Source organism: Protopterus annectens, chromosome 2.part1, assembly GCF_019279795.1.
Source record: "Protopterus annectens isolate FY-2018-M chromosome 2.part1, PAN1.0, whole genome shotgun sequence".
Classification (NCBI taxonomy): Eukaryota; Metazoa; Chordata; order Ceratodontiformes; family Protopteridae; genus Protopterus; species Protopterus annectens.
Window position 1 is genome coordinate 621,289,256 of NC_056729.1, and position 15,429 is coordinate 621,304,684.

Genomic DNA, 15,429 nt, shown 5'->3' on the forward strand with positions numbered 1-15,429 from the left:
ATTGGTAGCTGTCTTTCTTTGTGTTGCTGGTAATATGTGCATATATCCACATGTACAGTAGCTACTATGGTAATGGCTATATTGCTGACATTCTGATTATGTGTGCAAAACCGAGAGTAAACCCCCCCCCCCCACCCAATGCAGATAGACCTGGCACCCATGTACTGGTATGTACAGCCTGCAACAATGACTGATACAGTATTACACTGGTGAACACAGTAAGCTTAACTGGACGCTCCTCTGCTGTGGACACTGTGGCACCTACCTCCACAATGTATGGTGTGATGGATGCCTGGGAGTTCTTGGGTGTACCTAGGTTCACCAGAAATTCGTCTATGGTCGAGAGTGGTTGTTCCATCGCAGGCTCTTCACTGATGGTGGCATGATCCCTGGCAACAGCAGGTTCCCTTCGACATGCAGCAGTTTACAGTGTGTGTATGACTTAGTTGATATTTCTTCCAGGACTATGGCCACCTGTACTGTTTTGAAGAGGTTTTCCTGGCTGCATTCTTAAAACCTCCCAAATGATGTTAAAATGAGATTCTAGATTCTCCTTTGGATAGAAATTCAATGTTTGGCCCTCAGTTAGAGAGGTGATTAAAAGGTATAATGAAGAGTAAGTTGAATATTGGAATCTCCAAGATTTTTCAGCTCTTCTTTTCCAAATTTTCTGAGGGATTCTTTAATCTCTCATCCAGTTTTGGAAAAAAAAAATGAACAATCTCAATAAAAGGCAAGTTAAGTGGATGTTTAAGAAAAAATGGCCAGGGGTTCTAAAAACAACAGACAAGCTGAACAGGACAAGGTCAGACCCTCACAAATGGAAACTATATCATGGGGTTTTCCAAGATTTGATCCATCTGTGGAGAGTTCTTCAAGTAAACTTATTTGCCTCTTCTCTGAACAATCAGCTGGCAAGCTTCTACTCCAGAACTCCATGTAAGAATGACTGGATAACAGATTCATTTTCTTTTCCTTGGACAAGAATGTCCCTGTATGTTTTCCACCCTTTCCACTGATATCTGACATATTTTTGAAGTTTCAGAAAGAATCCCCAGAGATCATTGTGGTGACTCCCTTCTCTCCCAGGTAACTGTGGTTCTCCATTCTTTTGTAAATGGCTAGGGAAAATTGCCACAAGCTTCCTCACAGAATCTATCTGTTCACACAAGATCAGGGGTGTCTGATACACCCTGAACCCAATCAACTCCATATGCCTATCTGGAAGATAGGGTCTTAATTTCCTTTAGGCACCTTTTTATTGAGGACATGCAGCAGGTACTAATGGAAGCAAGAAAGCCTTCAACCAGAACATCATGTATTAACAAATGGAAGAGATTTTCTAGTACCAATATCATAACCAGCACCCATTCAGAGCAAGTTGTTCTCTGGTTTTACAATATTTGTGTGAGTTATTATCCTATGGCCTTTCTTACTCCTTCATCAGTGTTCATTTATCAGCCATTTCAACATAGATGCCCATGGATCCTCCTTAACATTGTGTTTTCCCAGACCTCTACAAGAAGGGTATCCAAGTCGCAAGGTCATACAGTTAGCCCTATCTTATTTTCCACAGAGACAAGATTTCTTTGAGAACTAGTCCTTCTTTTATGCCTAAAGTGGTATCCAAGTTTACTTTAAACCAAAACTATCCATCTACCTGTTTTCTTTCCTGAACCTAAAGTTTTAAGAGAAAAGCTAATCCATACCTTGGATGTCAACAGACAACTCAGTATTATCTTGACAGATCTAAATTTTTCAGATTTTCAGATCAATTGCTCATTTCTTGTGAAGGTAAGAAGAAGAGAAAACCCGTGTCCAAAGAGACAATTTACAAATTGTTGTCTAAGGATATTTCCTTTTTTCTATACTTACCACAAAAACTATTCTGGGCAAGGTAAAGGACAGGGTCTTGGCTTCATCTATGGCTTTTTGGAAAGGGTTGGATTATAAAAGTATATAGAATCAGCAACTTGGTCTTCTGTACATACTTTTACAAAGCACTATAAGTTTGATTCATTCTCTAGGTCTAGGTCAGGCCTTGCTAGGAGCATTGGGGCATTTGGCCTCTTCTCCTTCTACATTCCAAATGCAGGAAGCTAAGGTAATCTACCCATATAGCTAAGGCTACTGCAACAGTGATCATTATGATGAACATAGTACAGCTGTGTAAGTAAACTTATCATAACAGAAGGTGTTTGAATGATAGCTATTACAGTGGCCACTCACTCCCTCCATCTCCCATTTTCTTTGGTGTGTTGTGTATGTCAGGGTATAAATTCTTATTTTTTGTTGTTCCTAGCATTGTCCTCTCAGGGCTCAGCCTCCTTCTTTCTGTTGGTGTGAAAGCTCTGCAGGGCTTGGCACTCAGAGCTATCTTTTTAGTCAGTTAACTTCAAGTTGACTGATGGTTTTGGCATGTGGAAGGTGCCCTGAAGCTTTGCAAGCTGGCTGGCTGTTAGTTCCTTAGTAGGATATAATCCATGTAGTTAAGGCCACTGTAGCAGTGAGTATTCAATTATCTACTGTTATGGTAAGCTTACTTACACAACTGCACTTTTCCTAAATATATTAAACAAAGTTTTCCCCCATCAGAACAAAAATAGTTAAAGCCTATCCTGCTCCATGGCCGACCAGAAATACCAGTCAATTTATGAAAGCAAGAGACACAACTTGGAAAAAACTAATGATTATCTTCTTCTTCTTTCAGCTGCTCCTGTTAGGGGTCGCCACAGCAGATCAACTGTTTCCATTTCTTTCTGTCCTCTGCATCTTGCTCTGTCACACCAACCACCTGCATGTCCTCTCTCACCACATCCATAAGCCTTATCTTAGGCCTTCCTCTTTTCCTGTTACCTGGCAGCTTCATCCTTAGCATCTTTTTCCCAATATACTCTGCATCCCTCTTCAGCACATGTCCAAACCAACGTAATCTTGCCTCTCTGGCTTTGTCTCCAAACCTTCCAACCTGGGCTGACCCCCTAATATACTTATTCCTAATCCTGTCCATCCTCGTCACAACCAGTGCAAATCTTAACATCTTCAACTCTGCCACATCAAGCTCTGACTCCTGCCTTTTTGTCAGTGCCACTGTCTCCAACCTATATAACATAGTTGGTCTCACTACCCTCTTGTATACCTTCCCTTTCACTCTTACTGGTACTCGTCTGTCACAAATCACTCCTGACACTCTTCTCCACCCTACCTGTACTGTCTTCTTCACCTCTCTTCCACACTCACCATTACTCTGAGCTGTTGATCCCAAGTACTTAAACTCATCCACCTTCGCCACCTCTACTCCCTGCATCCTCACCATTCCTCTATCCTCCCTCTCATTCACACACATATATTCTGTCGTAGTCCTGCTGACCTTCATTCCTCTTCTCTCTAGAGCATATCTCCACCTCTCTAGGGTCTCTTCCACCTTTTCCCTACTCTCACTACAGATCACAATGTCATCTGCAAACATCATAGTCCACGGGGACTCCTGTCTGATCTCGTCTGTCAACCTGTCCAGCACCATTGCAAATAAGAAAGGGCTCAGAGCTGATCCTTGATGTAATTCCACCTCCACCTTAAATGCATTTGTCACTCCCACTGCAGACCTCACCACTGTCACACTACCCCTGTACATATCCTGTACCACTCTTACATACTTCTCTGACACTCCTGACTTCCTCATACAATACCACAACTCCTCTCTAGGCACCCTGTCATATGCTTTCTCTAAATCCACAAAGACACAATGCAACTCCTTCTGACCTTCCCTGTACTTCTCCATCAACACTCTCAGAGCAAACATTGCATCTGTAGTGCTCTTTCCTGGCATGTAACCATACTGCTGATCAGTAATCATCACCTCCCTTCTTAACCTAGCTTCCACTACTCTTTCCCATAACTTCATGCTGTGACTGATCAATTTAATCCCTCTGTAGTTACTACAGCTCTGCACATCACCCTTATTCTTAAAAATTGGTACCAAAACACCTTTTCTCCATTCCTCAGGTATCTTCTCACTTTCCAAGATTTCATTAAACAATCTAGTTAAAAACTCCACTGCCATTTCACCTAAACACCTCCATGCTTTCACAAGTATGTCATCTGGACCAACAGCCTTTCCATTCTTCTTCCTCTTCATAGCTATCCTTACTTCCTCCTTGCTAATCCACTGCACTTCATGATTCACTATCTGCGCATCATCCAACCTTCTCTCCCTCTCATTCTCTTCATTCATCAACCCCTCAAAGTACTCTTTCCATCTGCTCAACACACTCTCCTCGCTTGTGAGCACGTTTCCCTCATTATCCTTTATCACTCTTACCTGCTGCACAAAAAACTAATGATTATAAAATAAAATAAAATAAAATGCCTTCTAACTTACAACTAAGACAACTAAAAATAAGTCAAATATCACATTAAATTTGACAAAATTCATTCTATACCAAACTACAAAACATTCAACAATAACAACATCCTAAATTATTATGAACCATAATAAATAATGTACTAAACCTTAGTGGAACAATTCATCTTATACCAACTAACCCCACTATAATGGAAGTATATCAAACTAACTCAATTCCTTAATTCCAATTTTATCCAAACAATGAACTCCCTACTCAAATACAAAACTAACAACAGCCTAGAAGTCTCTATTCCTATGATTAATGCTATACCCACTTTCTTCCAGCAATGCTGAATAGGAGCAATGGGCTAAATAAATTACCCCCTCACTTTTACATTTGAAAAAGAAGAGCTGTTTCAGTTTGTTAAATACTTGAATGAAAATAAATAAGACATACAATTCATGACTGATTTACATCCCAATGAAATTTATTTTTTGGATATTCAAATAAGGCAGAGGTTAATGTGATACACTGGGCACTGCATTACATAACAGGCCTTTTTTTTCAAAAATATAGTTTTTTAAAGGAAGACAGCAGTCATCTGGGCCTCATTGTCGGAAATATTTCTAAGTGCCAATTCCAAAGAATATAAGGAATTTCTTCTACTAACCTTGATTTTAGGAAATGCTCTGGTGAATTAAATTGAACATTTTTGTTGAGGGGGTATAAGAAGAGTGGTGTTATTAAGGCTAGAGTAACAGCTGAAAAATCAAACAGGGAACAATTACTTATCATGATCAGGGCATGTTTGATTTATACATGTGAGCATTCATTACCACTTACAGAACCAATACATGTATTATTCAAACATCGTAGGAAAGTAGTGTCATATTATGAAGGCAGATAACCATCTCTCTCTGAAGAACTATATGTGGCTTGTAATTTTACTTTTAGAAGTTTAATGAATACTGAACAGTATTTGGGGCACCATTAGAAGAGTCAGGGAAGCAATGTTGATTACTTTAGATGAAAATATACCTAGTGATTCTTCTTCATGAGATAATTGTTCCTAATGCAAGTTTGCAGTAAAGACTAAAAGCATTACCTCTGATAATGCAACAAAATATTTTATAATGTATTTCTTGAGTGCATACAAAATGAAGCGGTATGTATATAGGCCTTTATGCATGTTCAGCCTTTTATGTGGATAAAACCAAACTTATGTTAAAATCTAGAATTTCAAAGCATTTCAGTGACACGGAGATGCAAGAGGGAGAATAATGCACTAGGATAAATATTCTTTGGAAGATAAAGTGGCAAAGTTATTTTCTTATTGGACTTGATAAAGAAAAAACACAAAAATGACAATTAAAATATTACCATGAGTATTTGTTGACTTTAGAATAATTGTTTTGTCCTTCAAAAGCCTTTATTTAGACCCAAACTTAAGGGACATTTCTAATATTTGCCTTTTCCTTTTCTGCAATTAATATTGTTTTAACATTAGAAGGAGACGCTAGTTGCAAAACTTCACATGGGAAGACTTTGTTTACATTATAAAGATAATTGAAAGCAGATTATGCATATTTTTATTGATATAGTTGCAATAAATATGTTGTGTTCCATTACAACATTCAATTTATAGTACATTGTTATTTAAACATTTGGTATAAATGGACAAGGAAATGATGTAATTTTGTGGCCATTTTAAGCTATAAATCAGATATACAAATGTAACGAAGCAGAGCCAAACTGAAGAAAATGCAACAGTACTGAAACAGGTTTGTGTTTTTTGCTCCTGTGCTTGGCTTTTTTGCAGCTGTTGTATGTATGCCTTTTCTGTGTTGGATTTTGGATTATCTTGAGTTCCAGCACACCCCAAGTATATTGGTTTGTCCATGAATGGTAGATGTCTGTACCTGTAGATTACGGATAGAATGAAGACAAAATGATGAGTACATTCTTGATCGATGGCTATCTGTATAAAGTTTGTTTTAATAAAAAATCATTTAGATTCTCTTCCTCTTTAATCTCCCCTCAGTGTTAATTACTGAGTTTTCCATGTTATTAATTTGTGCCTCTTACAGTTGAACTATTTCTATTTATCATGTTGGCTTGTTAAATACAATTTTCACATAAAAAGTCTACCTTAATTTGAAATTCATAACTTTTAAGGACAGTTCTCGTATTGAAGTGACTGTGCTGATGTTCATCTGTAGAATGTTGCTGAAGTTGTTGATGGATTTGTAAATTGATATTTTGCCTGAGTATTTGCCTAAGAATTCCAGAGGAATTTCTGAAGTGTGATTCATCTAAAGACATAATTGATGTATGCTTGGGATTTAAATGCACATCAGCTCTTTGCACTGTAGCTTCTTATTTACCATGAAGGCCTTCCAACTACCTTTGAGAAATGAAGTGTTAAATTTACATTTGGTTGATCAACCCATATTAGTCTGTAGTATATCAATGCAGTAACAAAACAACTTCTGCTGCTTCTGCTGGGAACACTTCGTAAAATGAGTTATATGCAATATTTACTCAGTCTAAAATGTATTTTTTTATTCTACCTAAACAATAGAACTGAATTCATTAAGTAACTAAGATCTTCAAAAAATCTGTAGAATCAGTCATGAATTCTGCAAAAGCTGAAGCTGCAATACATAATAACATGACATATCACTGCTTTTTAAATAACATCATGAATATGTTTTTCATTTTAAATCACATTAATAATTATATAATGTCTGTAATAGATTCTCTAGACTGCTGGAAATGCCCAGAAGATGAATGGCCTAATGAAAACCATGATGCATGTATCCGCAAAGTGATTGAGTTCTTAATGTATGAGGAACCCTTGGGTGCAAGTCTTGCTGTCATTGCAATGTTCATGACTCTCGTCAGTACTTCAGTCTTGTGGATTTTTATTAAATACAGAGATACACCGATAGTCAAGGCTAACAACAGGGAACTCAGCTATCTTATTCTTTTGGGACTCATTCTGTGCTTTCTGTGCTCCTTAATTTTTATTGGTAAACCAACTGCAATAACGTGTCTAATTCGTCAAAGCATATTTGGTATAATTTTTTCCACTAGTGTCTCTTTAGTTTTGGCAAAAACTATTATTGTAGTAATTGCTTTCAAAGCAGCAAGACCTGACAGTAAACTACAAAAACTACTAGGGCCAACAGTGCCCAAGTTAGTGGTCTGTTTCTGTTCCACTGGACAATTTCTCATATGTGTTCTTTGGATGTTAAGCAGCCCTTCTTTTGTAGATTACAATTCAAAATATGCAAATGGCAAAATAATTATTGAGTGCAATGAACACAATGTAATATGCTTTTATTGCATGCTGGGATATCTTGGGGGGTTAGCACTTGTGTGTTTTGTTGTTGCATTCTTGGTAAGAAATGTACCCGATACATTTAATGAAGCTAAATTCATTACCTTTAGCATGTTAGTATTTGTCAGTGTGTGGCTGTCCTTTATCCCTGCATACCTGAGCACACAGGGCAAATACATGGTTGCAGTAGAGATATTTGCAATCTTAGCCTCAAGTGCTGGATTACTCGGCTGTATATTTTTACCCAAATGTTACATTATTTTACTTCAACCTCAGAAAAATACAAGGAAACATTTAATAGGTAGAATTCAGTAACACATTTTAGCACCATAAAAATTATATGCATCCAAAATATATTACTTTATTGTTAAATTTAACCAAAGTTTATTACTTTAGATGAAAATGCACCTAGTGGTTTTATGACATGTTGCAATTGTTCCATTTTGTGCAAGTTTGTGTTAAAAACGAAACAATTTAACTCTGGCAATGCAACAAAATGTTTTAGTATTTATTCATTGATTGCATATAAAAGTAGAAGGGTCATTTATTTAGGCATTTGCTCCTGTTCAGCATTTTATGTGGGTAAGGCCACATGTATGGTAAAATCTAGAATTTTACAACATTTGAGTGATAAAGGATGTAATAGGAAAATAATGGGCAATATAAACATTCTTTGGAACATAAAGGATAAAAGTTCTTATTTATTACTATTGAAAATATAAAAGATTGCTATAAATATTTGCTGACTTTAGAACAATCATGGATTGTACTCTTTAGGGGCTTTGTTTAGACGTGGGCTTAGTAAACATTTCTAATATTTACATTCTCCTTTTCTACAATAATGTTGTTTTGCCAGCAGATTGAGCAATTTGTATGATATTCCATGGGGATGATTTTTTTTTATGTTATAGCAATTAATGAATCAAGTTAATTATAATTGTAATTGTTATGTTTGTAATGAATATGTCATGTATGTTTTGCTAATTTGTTTTATACAATATTTTTAGTTAAATATTTGGTATAACTTGAACAGGATATTATGTCAGTTTAATGCTGATTGTAAGCTTTAAATCAGATACCCTAGTGCATGGAGGTAGAGTCACACTGATGAAAATGCTTGTGCAATGAAACAGTTTTGTGGTTTGTACTCCTGTCCTTAACTTCCTTTTGAAACTGTGGCAATAACGGTTTTATAGCCTACAGTTTTTTTCTCATGATGCTGGTTTTCCTGTGGTAGATTTGTAGATTATGGATTGCTTTTGAACTTCAGCACATCGAGTTTACTGGTTTCGAACAAGCAAGAAGGAAGATGCATGTTCTTCCATGTTATTAGCCAGAACTTTTGCTTTAATAAAAACTGACATCAGTTCTCTTCCACTTTTAATCTCCTCTCTGCATTATTCAGTGAGTTTTCCATGCCATTATTTTTTTCTCTTTTTATTGCACTTTTTCTTTTTACCATTTCAGTTTAATGCAATTGTCATGCAAAAGATCCATCAATTTTTAAGAAGAGTTCATTTATTTACAAAACTATTTGTTGGAAATTTCTCTCTCTCTTTTTAAATTTAAGCCCTCAATGTGTGACATTTGCAGAACTCATTTTTTAAAGTTCTGAAGCCCTGTATTTTATTCTGGAAATATCCTTAATATTAAATAATAAGTGTTAAAAATATGTCTTTAGTAAAAACATGATTATTTCAAGAAACTGTTGCCATTTTACTCTTTTTTTACTGAAAGCGATATACATTGCCCTATCAGAATTGATACTTTTCTACAGAGCATCTTTGTAGAGCCATCATTTTTCAGCCTTTTTCATGCTTGTAACATTTCTGACCAGTCCTAATGAATATTGATTCATGTTATATTTCAAAACGGGTCCCCTTCACATGGGCGACATTTCAGAATGTTGAAGACCATATGGCCGAGACCATATGATCGACATTCGAAATGTTGACCATGTGGAACTGGCATCTGCTTATAGTGTGGAATGGAAAGCTTTCCATCTTACGCACTGTAGTGCAATCTTGGAGTTGGTATATTTAAGTTCTGGGGGTGTGGGGGGTGGAGCGTGAAGCGTGAAGGTAAGTTTTTGTTTGTTTTTTTTTATTCCACGGTCCACATTTCGAATGTCGATCAAATGGTCTTGGCCATATGGTCTTCGACATTCTGAAATGTCGGCCATGTGAAGTAAATCCTTCAAAATATACATTTTTTTTCAGTAGTGTTAGTCTTTAACCCTGATGGACTTGCACTATTTCTGATAAAATTCCATATGTGGAACCAATACAAATAAACATTCACGCATCATCCTCAGGATATTCTTAGATAATGTTTCCTTGTATTTTACAATGGAATTTTCTTCTGCCCTTGCCTTTGTTTTTTACTTACTTGACTAAAAGAGTTCATTAACAGCACAGAGCAGAAAAAGTAATCAGTTACCTTGGTCATGGGACAGCCCATGTACTCCATTATATTTACCACATCAGGTCATTTGCCATGTTTCAAGCATACCTATAGATTACAGATGGAATGAAGACAAAATGATGACTACATTCTTGATTGACAGCCATCTGTAGCATGTTTATGAGGCTGCTAATGTATTGATAAATCAATGTTTTTTCAAGCATTTGCCTGAGAACCACTGATGGATTTCTGAAATATGATTACTTAAAATAAAAAGATAATTGATGTATGCTTGGGATTTAAATATGTATCAGCTCTGAATAATAATTCTCTGTATTTACCATGGATGTCTTCTAACTACCTTTTAGATATCAAGCATTAGATTTACATTTGCTTAATTGCAACACTTTAGTCTTAGTATATCAGTGTAGCAACATTGCTGCCGCTGTAAACTCTTGGTAAAACGAGTAACACTTAACATTTACTCAGTGCTCAATGTCAAAACTGGCCATAGAACTCAACAGAGATCATTAAAGGCCTCACTCCATTCAGGTCGTATTCATTACATTAATCCTGTACCATTCATTTATTCTAAAGTTAATGGTTTCCAAACAGTCAATCAATTCAATGTCTAAAGGCAATAAATTACATCTTCTTCCCTCTCTGTGCTGGATATAATTATGCAGCAAGCTGGGTTGTCTAATCTTTTTAACCACCAGACACGGATTATTTATTGTCCATCTCATGATATATAAAAATGATCTCCAAAGTAGTACATAATTCTAAATTATTGAAACATTTAAAGATCCCAGTATGGTCACCCCTAAGTTGACTATAAAGGAGTGAAGACACAAGTTTAGCATGAACTTAGGTTTTGTCTGATCAGTCTATTCTCATAATAGATGCCTGATGCTCTTCTTATCTTCCTAGAAAATAATCTCTGAATAATCTCAAGTCTACAAATATGTGTTGAAGAGTAAAGACAAAACAATATTCCATATGCCATAATTGGTCAAATAACGATATAGTAAACTGGAATCATGGCAGCCTCATCCCTAGATCTGACAATACTTAATAGGGACCTAATAAGTGAATATGTATTTTTTAATATTTTATTTACCTGCATCTCAAATTTCAGTTTATTATCTAACATGATCCCTAGGGCTTCATAAGATAAACTGATAGAACAATTATAGAACAATCTAAATGATAAGGCTAGAAAAGGTGATTCTTTCCCATATGCATCAACTTTTATTCAGTCTAAAATGAAGTTTTCTATCCTACATAAACCAAACTGAATGGATAATGTAACTAAGGTTTTCAAAATGTTTGTGGAATGAGTTGTGAATTTTGCAAGCTCTGAAGCTACAATCAATAAAGACCTGCTATATCACTGTGACTTAAAATAACTTAATAAATATAGATTTTCATTTTAAATAATATAAATCATTCTTTAATAACTTCTCTTTGGACTGCTGGAAATACCCAGAAGATCAATGGTCTAATGAACAATATGATACCTGTGGCCCCACTAATGAACAGGATACCAGTGTTCCCAAAGAGACTGAGGTCTTAACATATGTGAAATCCTTGGATGCCACTCTTTTTGTCATTGCTGTAGTCATGGCTGCTGAATGCTACAGTCTTGGAGAGTTTTATTAAACATAGAGGCACACCAGTGGTCAAGGCTAACAACAGGGAACTTGGCTATTTTCTTCTTTTCTGACTCACACTGTGCTTTCTATGCTTCACAATTTTTACTGGTAAACCTACAGCAATAACATGTCAGTTTGATTAAATCACATTCAGTATAATTTTTAGTCTATTAATGTCTCTTTAGTTTTGTCAAAACAATTATTGTGGTTGCTGCTTTCAAAACAGCAAGACCTGATAGTAAACTACAAAGACTACATACATTATTAGTTTATTTCTGTTCCAGTGCACACTTGCTTATATATGTTGTTTAGATGTTAAGCAACTTTTCTTTTGTAGCCTATCTTGGTGTTATATGTTGTGTGTTTTATTGTTGCTTTCTTTATAAGACTTCTACACAGAAGTTGTGAAAATAACATTTAGGTTGTCAGTGATATAAGGATTACAAACACCAGACATAATACTGACCCAGCACATTGACCAACATTTGCTAAGGCACTTAAAAGCAACCCCAAAGATCTCCTATACATTTGGTCTGCAAAACGAATCGTCAGGAGCTCGAAAAGCACTCTATCAAAACAATACCCAGCACAACATAACACATACAGCCACATACTTTGGAGCCTCAGCTACAAAGTCCATCAGACAAATAAACACACTGCCCAATATTTCAGTCATAGCAGACTCTATTGGGATTGTCCCACTCAGTGAGGAGAAAATCATGATCAGTTGTTTATCAGAGGCCATGATCTTCCAAACCACCCATGCACTCAAGTCATTAGACCACATGTAGCAGCATGACTTAATCATAGTCCATGTGAGTGTAAATGAAATGGATGAGATGTACCTCCCTAGACTATATGAAGAGAAACATTATAGAGCTCTTGGACTATGTGCTCCAGGCTGGTGTGTGCTTTGTGATGAGCAGCATTCTACCTTCACCAAGGATGATCTATGAACAAAAGATGATTGATTTTAATAATTGGCTTAATTTCTGGTGTCATTCCAAGGGGATACAGTATTTGTCAGCATGGGAGAATATGGTCAATGAACCACATTGTTTTGCCAAGGATGAGCTGCACCTGCCCCCACTATGCTTTAAAATATTGGCTAAAATATTCTCCTTCTCTATAGTACCTTTTCTAAGCAATGCCAAACTGACACACCTTCCAATAATATCACATACTCTAATCATGAAGATATAGCCAACATACTACTGGATAAATTTAGCTGTAAGTTCACTCCTCTTTCCCTCCCACATTCCCAGATCAAATACTAGCTGCTACCCCTCATCCCCCTGGAACAAGTCCTCAAAGCCCTGTTCACAGCCAAGGACATTGTTTCTATGAGATCTAGTAACCTATCAAGATGCCTGCAGATCAGCCTGAAACAAGACCTACAGAGGATCTTCAATATCAGTTTCCACTCAAGGTGTGCACCAGATGAGTGGAGGACTGCAGCAGTCATCTCCTTGCACAAAGGCAAGGTTGTCAATTAACGTAGGTAATTATAGAACTATAAACATGACCAGCCTCATCTGTAATGTTATGGAAAGGGTCATTATAGAATTGATAAATAAGGACATAGACAGCCTACAGATTCTTGACCTGTGCCAATTCAATCTTGTTAAGATCAGACCCTGCCTGGTTAGTCTGGTCCACTTCTTTGAAAGGGTTACTGGTGCAATGACTGTGGACAAATTTGTACACACCCCATCTGTAGACCTTGCAAACATGCTCATTACCATCCTCAACTCAAGCATAATCAATGAATTTGCAATCATTGGATAGCAAACTGGCTCACAAATAGAACCTAGGAAGTTAAAGCGGGTAGATGTACTTCCTCCAAAAGACCTCTAACCAGTTGTTTTCCCCTGGGTTCAATTCTTGGCCACTTTTCTTTGGCATTTACTTCTTAGAAGTCAAAGCTATTCAGAAGGGCTTATTGTTGAGCTAGTTTGCAGATGAATATAAATTTTGCTACTATCATAAACTTTCCAGAAGATGCCAAGATCATTAACAAAGGCTTTTTTTATTCAAACAAATAGCTGGTTTATAAAAGCTACAGCCTAAAACTAAATGCCAAAAATGTGTAATTTTATCCTTTGTTATGCATATCAAGTACCCTGCAACCATCACATTGACAACACAGTTGTGAAAATTTTTTGTCTGATGAAGGCTTAATATTTATTTTGCCGAAAGCGCTTACTTTTACTTGTATAAATAAAGGCTGTTTTATTCAAGTCTGCTCTTATAGTGTTCCGTTTTGGCCTTTTACAAGGTTTTCTAGTTGTGAAAATTGGCCCAGTAGTCAGGGAATCTGGGAGTCCATGTAGACAATCAGCTGTCATTCAATCACAATTTGTAAGGGTATGGCATCAGATCTAGATAAGTGATCAGTCCACTGTATACTGCACTCATTAGACTGATCCCTGAGGGATAGATGTGTCTCATAAAGAATACCACTTCTCTGGAATCATCTTCCTCACCATGTAAAGCAAAGTATGTCTCTTAAAATATTCAAGCATAATCTGGAGTGGATGGGAAGACTCAAGTTCTCCCCTAGATTGGCACCCATTGCCTATATGGACAAGGGGCAAAATGTAAATGTCTGCCTGCCCGAGTTATTTGTACTAATATTACAAAGGGTTATCTATGGGTTAATCATGCTTAAATTACTAAGGCTGAAAGTTATGGGGAATGCATAGCTAGGATTCTGAAGGTCCTTACGAATCATTAGCCTATTAAGTACCCATGAACCTAAGTCATTAGAGTTTCATATGTCTTATATAAAAATTAGACTGCAGAACAAGCTCTTCTGTTAGGATCGAAAGTTAAGGCTCTTGCTTAGCAATTTGTTCCCTATGTCAATGGTATAGTGTGCAAAGCTTCCTCCACCTTTTTACTTTAACTTTTTTTTTTTAGTTTCAAACACTTAAGGTAATATGTTAAAAGTGGCCCTGATGTTTAGAGGTGGTGCAAAAATATAACACTCTTGTTATAGAGCCATGTATGAGTGCTGAACGTTTAGGGTTTGAATCTCTTTATAAACCTTTATGGCATGATATACTGATCATCCCTGGCATCTAGTTCTCCCCATCCCATGGCTTCTGTGCTACAAAATGTTTTTTTTAATCTTTTTTCATGTGTCTTTAGGGTATGGTATAAAGAGTATCCCTGGTGTCTAGTATTCTCTACCATACATCTCAACTGTACAGATTTTTGCAGAATATCAGTTTTTCCTCATATTTTTGTCTGTTCCTCATAAAATTTGTGCTTTTCTGGTAAATTACTGATGATTGAAATGACTAAATAATGACATACATTTGAGTTTCATACTTTATATTCTTTAGAAAATGTATGCTAGCACATTACCTGCTATTCCATCAACTTTCTAAGTTTATAAGAACAATATTTAAAATATGTCCCTATTTTTGGGCATTTGTCTCCCAATTATTTTAGGCTTTGTCCAGATTTCATGTGCTAAGAGGTTGAGAGGTATGTAATCCCCGGCCCCCAATAATGAAGGATTTGCTTGTTAGTCTAGCAGAGTGTGGAGTTGTTGCAGCTTTACATGTTCACATATTTATGCACACACACACAAGCGCACACACACACACACACACACACACACACACACACACACACACACACACACACGCACACATGCATTTGAGGCCACTCA

General features: G+C 36.5%; 1 protein-coding gene across 1 annotated transcript in view; it reads left to right on the plus strand.

The window, feature by feature from the left end:
* The window catches only part of LOC122794885 (vomeronasal type-2 receptor 26-like), a 386,917-nt gene extending 378,913 nt beyond the window's left edge, over positions 1-8,004 (plus strand). Inside the window, exon 6 of the mRNA XM_044063484.1 lies at positions 7,103-8,004. Coding sequence (XP_043919419.1) covers positions 7,103-8,004 — 902 coding nt within the window. The remainder of the gene's footprint in view (positions 1-7,102) is intronic.
* The last annotated feature ends 7,425 nt before the right edge of the window (positions 8,005-15,429 follow it).